This window comes from Heterocephalus glaber, unplaced genomic scaffold, assembly GCF_053883595.1.
Source record: "Heterocephalus glaber isolate CG9 unplaced genomic scaffold, H.glaber_assembly_v1.0 deba00001463, whole genome shotgun sequence".
NCBI lineage: Eukaryota > Metazoa > Chordata > Mammalia > Rodentia > Bathyergidae > Heterocephalus > Heterocephalus glaber.
Window position 1 is genome coordinate 17513253 of NW_028258310.1, and position 13416 is coordinate 17526668.

The 13416-nt window shown below is 39.0% G+C and overlaps 1 protein-coding gene across 6 annotated transcripts in view; it reads right to left on the minus strand.

Annotated features, from left to right (window-relative positions):
- The window catches only part of Arhgap26 (Rho GTPase activating protein 26), a 466045-nt gene that overhangs the window by 296878 nt on the left and 155751 nt on the right, over positions 1-13416 (minus strand). For all 6 annotated transcript variants that reach the window (XR_002398131.2, XM_004854324.4, XM_021266145.2 and 3 more), the window contains exon 10: positions 10111-10205. Coding sequence is in view for 5 of the 6 variants with exons in the window: in XM_004854324.4 (XP_004854381.1) it covers positions 10111-10205 (95 nt within the window). In the remaining variant the exon portion in view is untranslated. The remainder of the gene's footprint in view (positions 1-10110; positions 10206-13416) is intronic.

Sequence of the window (13416 nt, forward strand, 5' to 3'; positions counted from 1 at the left end):
CACCCACTTCCTACTGGACAAGGAAATGCTAGAACTAACTCCACCCCACTGAAAGAAACACACTCAGAATCTCACAGTACTGTTCTTTCTAAATCATTCTCCAAAGATCTGGGGTTTACTCATTCACAAGACTATAAATCTTCACTTGGTGAGAATTCATTCTCTAACTTCTATACACACTACTGTACATTTAAGGGTCAAGTTCAGAATAAAACAAGGACTGTGGGATCCACAGCAACACATGTTCTCAGTCTGTGTGTGACACCACTATGATTATATAGTATGACAGGGAAATGAAGGCTTGGGGAACTGGCAGTAGGAAAGAGGTTAGCAATAAGTGTCAGGGAGGAGAAGTCCTTTGTTTCTAAAGAGCTACTGAGAAAACTGATTCCTAACAGTTTCTAAACAAAGGTTAAGGTTCAGGATATCTTCACTTACACAGATATGCCCAAAGCCATGTACAATAATCTTGGAAAATGACATCTTTTCTATACCTGCTTATGAAATTACATGCCCCAATGACCATGGAGAGCAGATAAGTAAGCAAAATGAGGGAGCCTGGATAAGAAATTTTGTTGCCCCAAGGAAAATATGCGTGGTCTCATCTTCCTTAAAATCGGCAGCCTTTTGGTTTTTCTTTGGCATTTTCACTTTCTGACAGAGACACAGGAACAAATAAGCATTTCCCCTCACGACACAGAGGCAGATGTCACCCATTGTCATTTGCCATGGTAATGGGGCGAAGTACAGGTAAGAGAGACAGAGTGACAGAGAAACCGGAAGTTGCAAATTGGTCACCTCCAGATCATAGCTAAGATCTCTTGAAAGTTTTTATATGCCAAGAACTGTGCTAAGAACTTTACTTGAATTATCATTTATTTATCACTATAGTTGTATGAAGTACTATCACTGTGCCTCCTTTTAAAAAAGGAAAAATAAAACCCTGAGTCTCAGAGAAATTAGTTGCATGATGTCACACTGCTATTCAGTCCTGGATCCTGAACACAAACCAGGTGTGTCTGACTCTAAAGCAGGCCATATGGTAATCACAATGGCATACTGCCCCCGAGTGCATGCACTGTATCTGTGCTGGGATTCCTTCAAGAAGACTGCTCATTTGAGAAAGGAGGCCCCCTCCCACACATACATTAAGAACTTTTTAGAAGCAGCTCCTAATCAATTATTTAAAAGGAGATGATCCTAATGAGTGAATGAAAGAGTGAAGCATAACCTATTAATGCCTACAGCACCAACCTCTTGGGAAGAAAGGTCCTAAAATAATTAGGATCATTTCAATAAAAATAGTCTAAAGAGTAAATATCACCAAATCCCATCAGAAAAATTTCTTACAGTTTTATTTTAAATGAGACTGCTATCGTAAAACATCAAGAAGCCTAAAGAGAGAAATCTTTGGCATTAAATGTAACATATCGATTGGGTGTCTGCTATGTGCCAGCCATGACACTAAATACCAGGGATGCAGAAGTAAGCAAATTGTAATAGAATGCACCAGGAGAAAGAGATTGATTGATGGCATGAATAAGACTCAGGGAGAATGCAAACACTTGCTATTATTATTGACAACAGACAAAATAATCTTTTAGTTGGTAACTTATTTTCCATGTTTACCATTCTGTCTTATGATAAATAGAAATGTACGTAAGTGAAATTTATTGGCTGAATTGTTTCCTTCCTTTGGATTTATATAACTGCAAAATGTTTGTATAGGTTTTTTAAAAACGAAGTTATTCTGTATTTAGAAGGTGGTAAATAATTTGGTCTATTCAATCAATAAAACTCCAAATTTCACTATGTTAAAGACTAAAATAAAACTGTTGCCTCAGTCACCCTCCCATCAAACCCATTCACCACCATATCACATTTTTACTTAAACCAGAATCAAACAGTAAATACTCCCTCTTTTAATTAGAAACGACAAAAAAAATCAAAAAGCTCAATGATGAGTTCTCACTCCATGCATTCTAAAGATTCCTAGAACTTGCCCAAGAGCTTATTTTACAGAACATTCAAGAAGCAATTCAGAAAGGATGGTATCTTCCCTGTTCAAATCATGGAAGTCAGAACAGTGCAACACCCTCTGAGGAAGGAAAAAGCCATTTCCTGCCTGAAATGTCAATGGCACTGAGTCCAGCACTCCAATCCAACCAGCAGGAAGGCAAAATCAAGTATTATTCCAAACACAGGGCAAGAAGAGGAGGGACAGGAAGTTTGAAACCAGGAAAAATGGATTCATCTGTTGCACAAGATAAAGGCACACTGCATCAAGAGGGAAAAGTAGGCCCACCTAACTTTCAGCACACTCTGGAGTGTAATCATGCATCTGTTGCGTTCACCATCCTCAAACGATCCCTCATATATTAGTTCAGAAAGACAGATAAAAGGCAACGTTTAAACAGAGTCCTGGCTAACTGAGCAGGAAAGAGGTATGAATGATCCATGAAAGGGTGGGAGGAAGGAACTTCTAGAGAAAGAATGACTCATTTAGAAAACCTTTCTCTTAAGGAGTAATATACACACGATAATCATTTCTACATAACATACACATACACAGCTAAATTGTTAATGTATAAAGGACAGCAAATTTTCAACTTGACCATGTTATACAGTGGTCACTAATACATATACAAAACTGCCATCTAGAGGCTGAATGCTGAAACAAAATCTGTTATATAAAATGATCCATTCTTTTTGGAAAATTTCGCAGTCACGTATTTTCATAAAGACATACAAACCAGTACATGCATACATATCACATAACAAGCCAAAACTCATAAAATTATTTTATTTTAAAACGAGTATGTTTTCCTTTTGTGATCATAATTTGGAGGGGGATATAAAACTTTATCTTTTATAAGAAATGGGTATAAATAAAAGGTTACCGCATATATAATTAAGATGGAGTCTTCCCTTAGCAGGCCCTTTGCATGTATACTCCTAATGCACCTGCATTTCGCTCTTATAGGTGAACTGAAAAGTTGGGACACTGTAAGATAATAAGCAGGCTCAGAGCACCACCAAAGCTAAAGTTCACTGTAAGAACAATTACTAGGATTTAGAATATAGAAAAAATAAATAAATTCAAAGGCACAACCTTTCCGGGCATACCACTCCATCAGAGATCAACATTACTGTAGTATATTTTCAATTCAGTCCTGTAAGGCAGTTACAATGAGCCCTATCTTACAGATATGGTTAAACCACTCACCAAGAGTCACACAGCCAGTAAAGGGCAGATGCTGAATTGAAACTTCGACTTTCTTTAATCTTGTACCTGTAACAGTCAGCCTGCTGTAAAAACATATTTAAACTGCCTTGCAAGTGCAAGGTCCCGAGTTTGATCCCCAGTACCAAAAAAACATATTTGAAGTGAGGGTGCAGACTGACTGGAGAGTTCTGAAAGATTTTTTAGATGTTCCAAAAATCTTCCTTGGCTTTACTATTCTGACTTTAACCAATCCTCCATTTTCCTGGGTTTTCCCCTCCTACCTATATACATAAATGCAAGTTACATGTGCACTTGCCAAAGTTTTAGTTTAATTAGCAACTAACTTAATTAAGCTCTTCTAGTCTCATCTCCAAAGTCCCAAAGGAAAAGAACAAAATAATATATCTCAAAATTCCATCACTATAAAAAAATTAAACTGTGTGCAATGGCATATGCCTGTAATCTCTGCACTCAGGAGGCTAAGGCAAGAGGATCACTAGCTCTAGGTCAGCCTGAGCTACATATTAAGTTTGAGGCCAGCCTGAGGTACACTGTAAGACCTTGCCTCAAAAAGCCAAAAGAAAAAAAAAATTAAAAACAATTGCATGCACATAGTACTTAATGTATTTAGAGCTGTATATAATGATCACTTAAGACAATCAGAATTGAACAAAAGTAGGAAAAACATAGCTATTTAAACATCCAGCCAATGAATACAAAGAATAGGCCATCCATCACGAGGCAAACACAGGGTACAGGATGGGAGGAAGAAGACAGATTGACAGTAAATGTGCCAGATTGGGACTAGCTCGGAGGAGAGCTGTCTCCCTTTACCTATTACACGCTTACAAAAGAAGGAGGACTTGAAAGAATTAGATGTGACTTTAAGAAAGAAAGACCAACAAATTCATAGAGCTTCATGAACATTATATCCCTCACTGTTAGAAGAGTCTCTACTATGTAGTTATGCTCAATAAACAAAGCAAGAAGCAAGAAAGGAGGTAAGTGCAGAGTATTCAGTCGTGCTAACATTCTCTGTAAGAATGGAAGCGTTAAGTCTGCCAGGCTGTCACATTCTCCTGTGATGTCTTGGCTCTCCAGGTTTGCTAGAACACTCAATAGCATGGTTTTTATACCTCAGCTGCTTGAATATTTGTATGTGTATGCGTGTGCATTCTACACACAAAGGCAGACAGCATAAAGACAGCAACTATTCTTGTCGGGCCCTTATTCCACCCCTAGCCCAAAGTACCCTGACCACCTCTAACAACTGGTCATTGCCCAACCTGGGTCATTGCCAACAGTGTCAACAATTCTGGGGAAGGGGCATATAACACAATCAGATTTTCATATGGATGGACTTCTGCTGGAGTCAGCCAGTTCCAGAGGAAAAAAAAAATCTTCTAATTGTTTCCTGTCCCCCAAGTATAAACACTGCCCCCCCCCAAGATACTACTCTGATTCAGTGAATCAAAAGCCTTTTGTTTCTACTATTTTCCATATGTTTAATGGCCCCTCCTGAAAAACATTTGGAAGAAAATATCCATGTATTACATACATCTGTGAAAAATTTCTTTAAAAAATAAACAAATCCAGAAATGCTGGAAAAGGACTTCCACTATGATTCTTTAACTTAAACAAATGTTTCCCTACATTTTCTCATTAATTTCCACAAAGTACTACATGGTGGAGTTAATTATTCAAAGTAACTGAACTCAGACACTGGCAAGAATCACCAATTCACACAGCACTACCAGCAAAGGGTGCTTTTATAAGATATCCCATCTTTCACCGAGAAATTTTACACTAAACTCTCTCAAAAAAATGTTGGCATATACTAAGGAAAAAAATTATAAATCTAGTCAGTTAACCAATATAAAATATAGACCTTCAAGAGCAGGGTCTATGGTAAGGTAATAAAAAGACACCAAAGAATGCTTCCTTATGAAGGTATAAAAAAGGGGTGATGTTTTTCTTTTAAGTTAATGAAGGCTTGGGCTACTACTATAAAAAAGGATGAGGAATAATAATAATAATAACAATAATAATTAGTAATAATAGGAATAACTAAAATAAGGAAGGTAATTTATGTGAATGGTGTTGAGCCATCCATTTAAAAAGCCATCAGGATGCTGCTTTGCTAGGATTCCTTCCTCTTCAACACTGTTAGTTCCTGGCACTGCTGTAACCAAGTGCCACAAACTTAGTGTCTTAAATACAGAAATTTTTTTGCCTCCCAGGTCCAGAGGCTTCTAGCCTCCTTTCAAAATCAAAGCATTAGCAAGACTGGTTCCTTCTGAGGTCTGTGCAGGAGACTGCTCCATTCCTTCCTCCTAGATTCTGTGGATTTCTGGCAGTCTGGCATTCCTTGGCTTGGAGACCATCATGCTGATCTCTGCTTCACATTGGGAGAGCATTCTCCCTCTGCCCATGTTGTCTCTGTCTGCATTTGCCCTCCTGATAAGGGTTCCAGTTGGGGTAAATTAGTGCCTATCCTAGCGACTTCATTTTATCTTAATAACCTCTATAAAATCCTATCTCCAAATGAGGTTACATTTTCAGAAACTAAAGGTTAGGACTTCAACATATGAATTTAGTAGGGACATGATTTGCTATGAAAGGCACCTGCTAAGAAAATCTGAAAAGATCCTCCTTTAGAGCATGTTGTGGTGACATCCCACAACCACAAGTCAAAGGACCATTATGTTCATTTGGATGGACATGGTACCTTGATCTAAGCAAGTTTTAAGTTTTGGATTAAAGAAATAAAATGAATTTCTCTTAACTTTGTTCAATGTTGGGGACAATAAAACCCTTCTGAAGGAAAATGAAAGACATAAAGAGCTAATATTAGCTTGTGAAACATTTGCTCACAATAGGCCATACATCTTCAGTCATTCAGGTCTGAACCTCCCCCAAACTAGTTCTGAAGAGGAAGGCACTACAGACAAGGGACTAAATGAGATGAGGCCTCAGAAATTATGCAGGAGCCAAAGAGAAGGGTGTAGGACACATGGAAAAGATTATAGGCCTAATTTCTAGATTTCTGATGAGTATCACCTTAAAAATAAAAAGTGAAAGAAGAGGTATACAGGGGAAAAAAAGAAATAGCATGCATGGAATAACTACTATATACCATGTCCCTAGTTCTATGATCTATCTGCCTAACTTCTTGATTTAGTCATGCAAGAACTTTCTAAAGGTCACAGAGTAATACATGGACAGAAGCAAATTTATTTTATTGCACCATTAGTTTACGATGCCAAATACAAATGATCACAGTGAGAACAGCACTTCTCAAGTTCTATCACGTGCATAGGGAAAACACCATGGTATCCTGGAAATACACCTGCCAAGAGCAGGTGGCACCCTGTTCACCTCCAGGAACATTTCTAAAATATTCTGAGTTTTGTGGCTGCGGTGTACCCTGGAACAAGCTGCTATGACCTTCAGTTCAAATCCCACCTTAGCCTGGGGAACAGAACTTCACCCCTCTGAACCGCAGACCCTTCAGCAGTGGAGTGGGAATAAGAAGGTGCCACCTTCCTGGGTTATAATGAAGATTACATGTATGAAGAGTACTTGGCATACAGCATGCACCAAGCTTCCTCACTCCTCATTCATTATTAACATCCCTTAACTAAAAAGGTGGAGTTTTATTGTGGTGGTAGTGGTGGTTGCCTTTTTCCTGGTAAAATCATCTGTGCCACAGACTGGACATGACCTTTTCTACTAGCTACACTGTTCTCCTCTGTATGGGTAAGAACCAAGCTCAAGAATAAAGAACCTGAGATTTATGTTTGTTTGTTTTGCTTTTTATATTGCTATTGTGTTTTGTCTTGCTTATTGTAATATCTCTAGTGAGAAAAATGATTTTATGTTCTCTGATGAACCTGTACTGGGAAATGCTAGTGTAAAATGCAATAATCATTAGTAAGAATAATGAATAACCAAAGAGCTTGAAAATACAGATTTTAGGGGATCAGCCTCAAAAAGTTGGGACTGTGTGGGTCTGGGGTAGGCATCAGAACCTGTAGTTCTAGATAGCATCCCAGTGGATGCAGAATGCAAGTGAGCCCAACTACACAATAAGAGACCCTGATGTTGGCTGGGGATTTAGCTCAGTGGTTCCACTGCCTGCCTCATAAGCAAAAGGACCCGAGTTCAATCCCTGGTACCAAAAAAAAAAAACAAAAAAAACCAAAGAGACCCTGAGGTAACCAACTCAACCCATTAAACTCTGGGAATGTCACTTCCTAAAGGCTACAGCTTCTAAAATATCAGCTCTAAAATCCCATAACATCTCATTTTCTAAGTCACATAAATCACACTTTGGTATGTATGTGTATCCTGACAGAATACCACATTAACAGCCACTACATAAATGTCTAATATTCTATCATTAAGATACTCTGGAAGCATTTCAAACGTTTGCACTGGTAACTATAACCATTCCTCTTTTACAATCACACTTCCCAGGTGCTAAGTTGCACCTTGACCTCTGCTTCTGTGGGCAGCAGGTAGAGCTGAGGACGCTATGGCCAAAGACAGCAGGGTCAGCAGCACTGGCCTCCTTGCTACAGGGTGCAGATGATAAAGGAAAAGTCACGAGTTCAGAGAGAAAGTACCCAGGGCTGTTGCCCAGCACATGGAAATGCCTTGCCCTCCTTGTCCTGGTCCCTCCTAGGTATGTGAGAAAAACACAGAAGGACACTGGAGTCAAAAAAAGTAGAAAGAGAAGAAAAATCCTGCCAAACAGTAACCTCATCTGAGACTCCTATAAAACCGAGATGACATTTCACAGAATGGCTGATTTACCTCCTGCTTTAGGGGAGACTCAGCAGCCTGGTTCTGAACTCTGCCAAAAGCCAGAAAGACCAGAGACAGACACTAGAGAGAAATCAACTTCTCGAGCCCATTCAGTATCTCAAGTGTGACATATTTGCTCTTGGCTTAAAACTGGGGCCTGCCAAGGCTTTGGGGCATGATAAAGGAGGGAAGGTGCTAGGAAACATTGTATTAGCAAAGGTAGAGATGAGATTAAGATGCAACAGGGAGTTTTAACTGCCTACTAAACAATTCTCCACAACTTCTCAGGGAACTTCTGAAGAAGAAAACATAGAAAATAACAGCTCCCAAAAGCATTTTGGAGCTTATTCTCAATCTGATGGAGAGCTGCAGCAGAAGGCATCCCCTCTTCCACACCACCATACAAATATACGACTGTCTTTAGGAACTACACATTTCGTGGCCATCAAAACCAGCTCCCCGCCAACACAAATGCATCTTCTGAACCTCTTCAAAGATCCCAGTAACATGGATTCCCTTAATTCCATGACTAAAATTTTTTAAAAGACATACTTAAAGCATCCAGATTTCAGATTGGTTAAAACAAGAACCAATTTGATTTTCAGTTCCCCTTTATTATCCCAATTCCACCCATCCTCCATATAGCCCTTCTCCTTTATTTTCCCTCTCTCACAGTCCCACACACAGTGAAGGGCAGGGGCACTTTCTCTTATTTATAAATTATATTCCTCCATGTTTAGAAGCGAAGGGAAATATAAGTCTGATGAACATGGAGGACAAGCTAAATGACAAGATATATCAACAGCTAATATTTGTTGAACACTTATTATCTGCCATGCTGCCCAGCATTTTACACGCATTACATCCTTGAATCCTTACAACAATCCTATGAACTAGATACTATAATAATCTTCATTTCCCAGATAAGAAAATCAAGGCCAGAGGAGATTAAGTAACTTGCTCAAAGTCACATGGCCACTAAGCAGCAAAGTCAAAATTTGGACCCAAGTTGTCAGGCTTTAGAAGCCAAACGTAAATGACTAAATTGCTTAGGAGATGTTGTTTCCTTTTGATTAAAAGAAATCTTAAACTTCTAATTTAGGCTAAAGGGGCATGCATCTTCCAGCACGCATCGTGCAGAGGAGAGAGCTGCCACAAGAAGGCATGCCAACCCTGCCAGCACAAGGAGGAGCACAGCCCATCCTGGGGACACTCAGTGTCAGGACCCCTTAGAGCTCAGCGATGGTGGCTCCAAGTGCATTCTCCAGGCAGGATATCAGTGCTGGCTTGACAAAATGGTGTGGCTTTTCTTAAATAAAGGAAAAAGATTAAATGGCATTAAATGAGTCTCATGCTGAGATTTAAGGATCTCGGTACTAACATTGCTGATCTTGAACAGGCAGCTCAAACAAGCTTAACACGTGAGTTGCATTGAAAGAATTAAACTGTTGCCAAGTAAAGTGCCTCAAAGAATTGGAATCTTGTCAAACTAGCTTAACAGCATGAAATGGTACAACTTAATGAGAGACACTATAAATCCTGAGGAATACAACACACGGCTCTCTCTCCAAAGACTGATTTCACAAGTGGTTTAGTATCTTTCCTGGGTGTGCATACACATAGAGTGGTAGGTGAAATACTATAATTAAAAGCTTTTTCTTTAATTTGACTAAAATATCTACTACCCATTTTCTTTTGAATCTCTGTATTAATTTCTTTAAGGGAAAAAAACCCTCAAAGAACAGATACAATCATGGTAAATAAGATAGTTATCTTTGAATATTACCCCACATACACACCTCCTAGAGATATAATACACATTCCTAAGCACTGAAGTGCTAACATTAAAGCAAATAAAGCAAAACAAACCCTGTGATTCAGTGCTGAACTTGAAATATGGGGACACTGTATTGATCCTTGCAAATCAGCCAAGGCCTAAGATCTAATCCAAAATGGATACAGTGAGAAATAGAGATGGGAGGGAGAAGAAAAAGGTAGAAAAGTTTTGACTAAAAGAAAGGAAGAAAATCCAAATTCAGCAAGATTTGTTTCTAAAGAAAGTGTAATGTACTCACCTGTCTACTGCTTCTACGTCAAAGCAAAACCTCTTCTCAATAGAATCTGTTTTCCGCCGTGTGCAGGATTTGAGGGTGACTGATTCATCTTCTCCCTAGTGGGAAGACACAGATTACAGAAGTAAGGCCAGAATGTGGGATCTCTTCCTCCCTGGGACAAACATAGCACATAAACAGGAGAGCACATCATCTTCTCAAAATTCATGACCATGTGAGATGAAAAATTAATCATAAACATTCTCAGGTAAGAGCCTCCTGCAGCTAAAATTTGGAAATCCTGTTATATTTAGAACCAAACATTTTTAGTAGTTGTGGATCAAGATGATACAGCATCAATTCACAGTAGATGGAAAGAGCTCCTGGTCATATATCTTAACCAGGTTTAATTTGTAGACTTGGTAAGAGTTGAAGAAGATGTACTCCGAAGACTGGGCTTCTATACCCTTGAGCCAGTCATCACTTCAAGAACACCTTCCTAGACCAGGTAAAAGATGCCCAAGATGTGTTCACATGTCCTTATGTCCTTTGGGTAATCCAACCCTGCTCTTATTCCATCCTCAGGCAACTCTTCAACCTGATTTCTGTCATTATGGATTGATTTCATCTTCTACAATTTTTTATAAGTGGAACCACACAGTATGTACTCTTTTTTGTCTGGTTTCTTTTCATTCAGCCTAACTGTTCATGTTGTGTACATCAAGAGTTTGTTTCTTTTCATAGCTAATCACTATTCATACTTTTCATAGCTAATTACTATTACTATACTATTAAGTGGAACGTGACAATTTTATCTCCTAGTACTGATTTACTGTCTAGAAACACAGAAGTTACTGTTCCTGAGTTCTTTTTCTGTTACTTACAAATCTGCTAGGGTTTCTGTTTCTCCTACCTCGGCCAATATTTTTTCTAAAGGGGGCTGGGGGTGGGGTGAGGGGATTAACAAGCTTGCCTAATTTGTTGAAATAATAGAAAGTGTGATTACATGAGGTAAACTTAACCACTCACTGACATCAAAATAGCACAAAAAACACAGAAGACTTAAGAGACAGTTTATATTCACACGCTCTACATCTATTGTCTTTTATTGAATACCAAAGATTAATTACTCAGATTGAGAACTGTTCTATTTCTACTTTGTAAGATACATGAGTGTATTAACTAAAAATTACAGGAGGCCATTGTTTTGGATTAGGCTCCCACTCTGGGCGTCAAGAGACCAGACTAAAAGTCAACATGGAGTCACCCATGCTAATGTTCCTCATCACTAAGCTGTTTATCTAACCTTTCAAGAAACCAGGAGAAATGAACTAACAGCCAAATTTTCCAAACAGGCTCATTTCAATTGGCATGACTGTACTTCCCTCTGACTTAATTCTTACACCAAAAGTTAACTTGAAGTAACCTCATGTTGACCAATTATCTTTCCATCCTTCTGCTTCCCTGTCCCTTCCCTACAAGGAAAGTAACTTTAAAATGACTAATCTACTTTATGTTCTCTGTTTCTGCTTTTATCAGCCTTTCTTTGTCTTAAAACCAACCTCTTCTGCTTAGCTCATCAGAAGATTAACTCTGTTTTATGAAACGAAGTGTTGCCTGGTTCTAGAATCAAAAATCAAGCCAATTAAGATCTTGAAACTAAACTGTCCTAACTTTGTCCTTCAACAAGAATAAGCAATCTGACCTCATTAATGCCTAACTATATTTCAGATTTAATAGCTATGAATCAGCTTCCACTTTCAAAGCTTAAATGAAGTGCCATGGAGAAAGGTCAGGGGAAAGGCGTCTATAAAGGATCATCCAACAGAAGCAGAAAAAAGAACAAGATAAAATTTTGTTCCAAGTGTGACCACGCCATATGAGGAAATATCTGTAAAGATTATCTGCTCAACTACTTGAGGTTTTAAAAAGTGGCAGGTATAGCTAACCACCACTTAAATAAAAAGTTATATCCAGGGCTGGGGTTGTAGCTCAGCGGCAAGCACAAGGTCTTGAGTTCCATCCCTGGTACTGGGGAAAAAAAGTTACATCCATGACCAACATGCAAAACACAGACTGCTTAAAAATCTGAAAAAAGATAAAAGGGATGTGATCTAATCAGGAAGGCAGAGAAGGTTTTCTTGAGCTGGGATTAGGAGAGGTCCCAGGAGATAAAAACAGGAGAAAAGGAGCAAGGCACAAAAGCAGCAGGTAAAAAGGCCCTGCGGTCAGAGTCCAGAGAGTGCTAGAGGAACAGAGGAAAGCTGGTGTGGATAGAATCCCAGAAAGAGAGGAAAAGTGAAATGAGAAAGGGTTTGAGGGAGGGTAGGGGCCAAACAGTGCAGGATTCTGGTCTGTTTCCTGAGAGTAGCAGAAAAATAACAAAGGGTTTCAAGCACACAAAGGGATATTCTTTCACCACGCATGGCTGGAACAAGTCTACTCACAATTCTAGGCCTGAGGCTGGAAGAACAGTGGGGACTTCTAAAGAAATAAAAAATACCCAAAACCACAAGGGACAATTAGTGGGCAGAAAGGGTAGAATAAAACCAATGTTAGGGGGAAAAAACCACCCTACTCTCTAAATTAAGTCTACGTGTCTAGGTCCTTGGAGAGCTTTGCGCAAACATGTATGCAAAGACCTCACATGATGCCCCACACAAACCTAGACCACATTATTTCTACAGAGCCTGTCCTTCTAGTTCCACTACCTGAAGCTGGAGAAACACAGTGACACGGTAGAAAGTGCATGATTTCAGCAGGAGATTCAGACTCCATAATGACACATTCAGCACTCACTCTGCCACTCATCAGCTGATCTCTCTGACCTCAATTTCCAGCTTTGTACAAGGAAAAAGACTGGATCAAATGGCCAATATAGGGTTCTGGAAAAAAAGGATGTAGAAAATTATAAAAGGTTATATAATTCTAGGGAATAATTATCAGAAAAATGAATTATAGTATCACGATCCTAAGATAGCACCCACTGGTGTCAGAGTCTGTCCCAAGAAGATGATCGGTATTAACTCACAAAACCTCTTACAACTCACTAGGATCTCACTGAAGTCTGAGGAGTCCCAAACACCACCATAATGGTTTCTATCATTTATTTTCAAGCAAAAGTAGAGAAAATAGAAGAGAGTTCTTCATTAAAGATTTGGTAAAGTGAAAAAAAAGCTCCCAATTAAAGACTATGGGAGAGTAATTCAGGGAAGCCGATTTCTAGAAAGACTAAGAGTTGGCAATGGACTATGAGTCTATCCAAGAAAAACAGGCCTGCCTTTATGGCCATTTCATAAAAAACAGGGATTCCTAGTAACACAAGTTTAT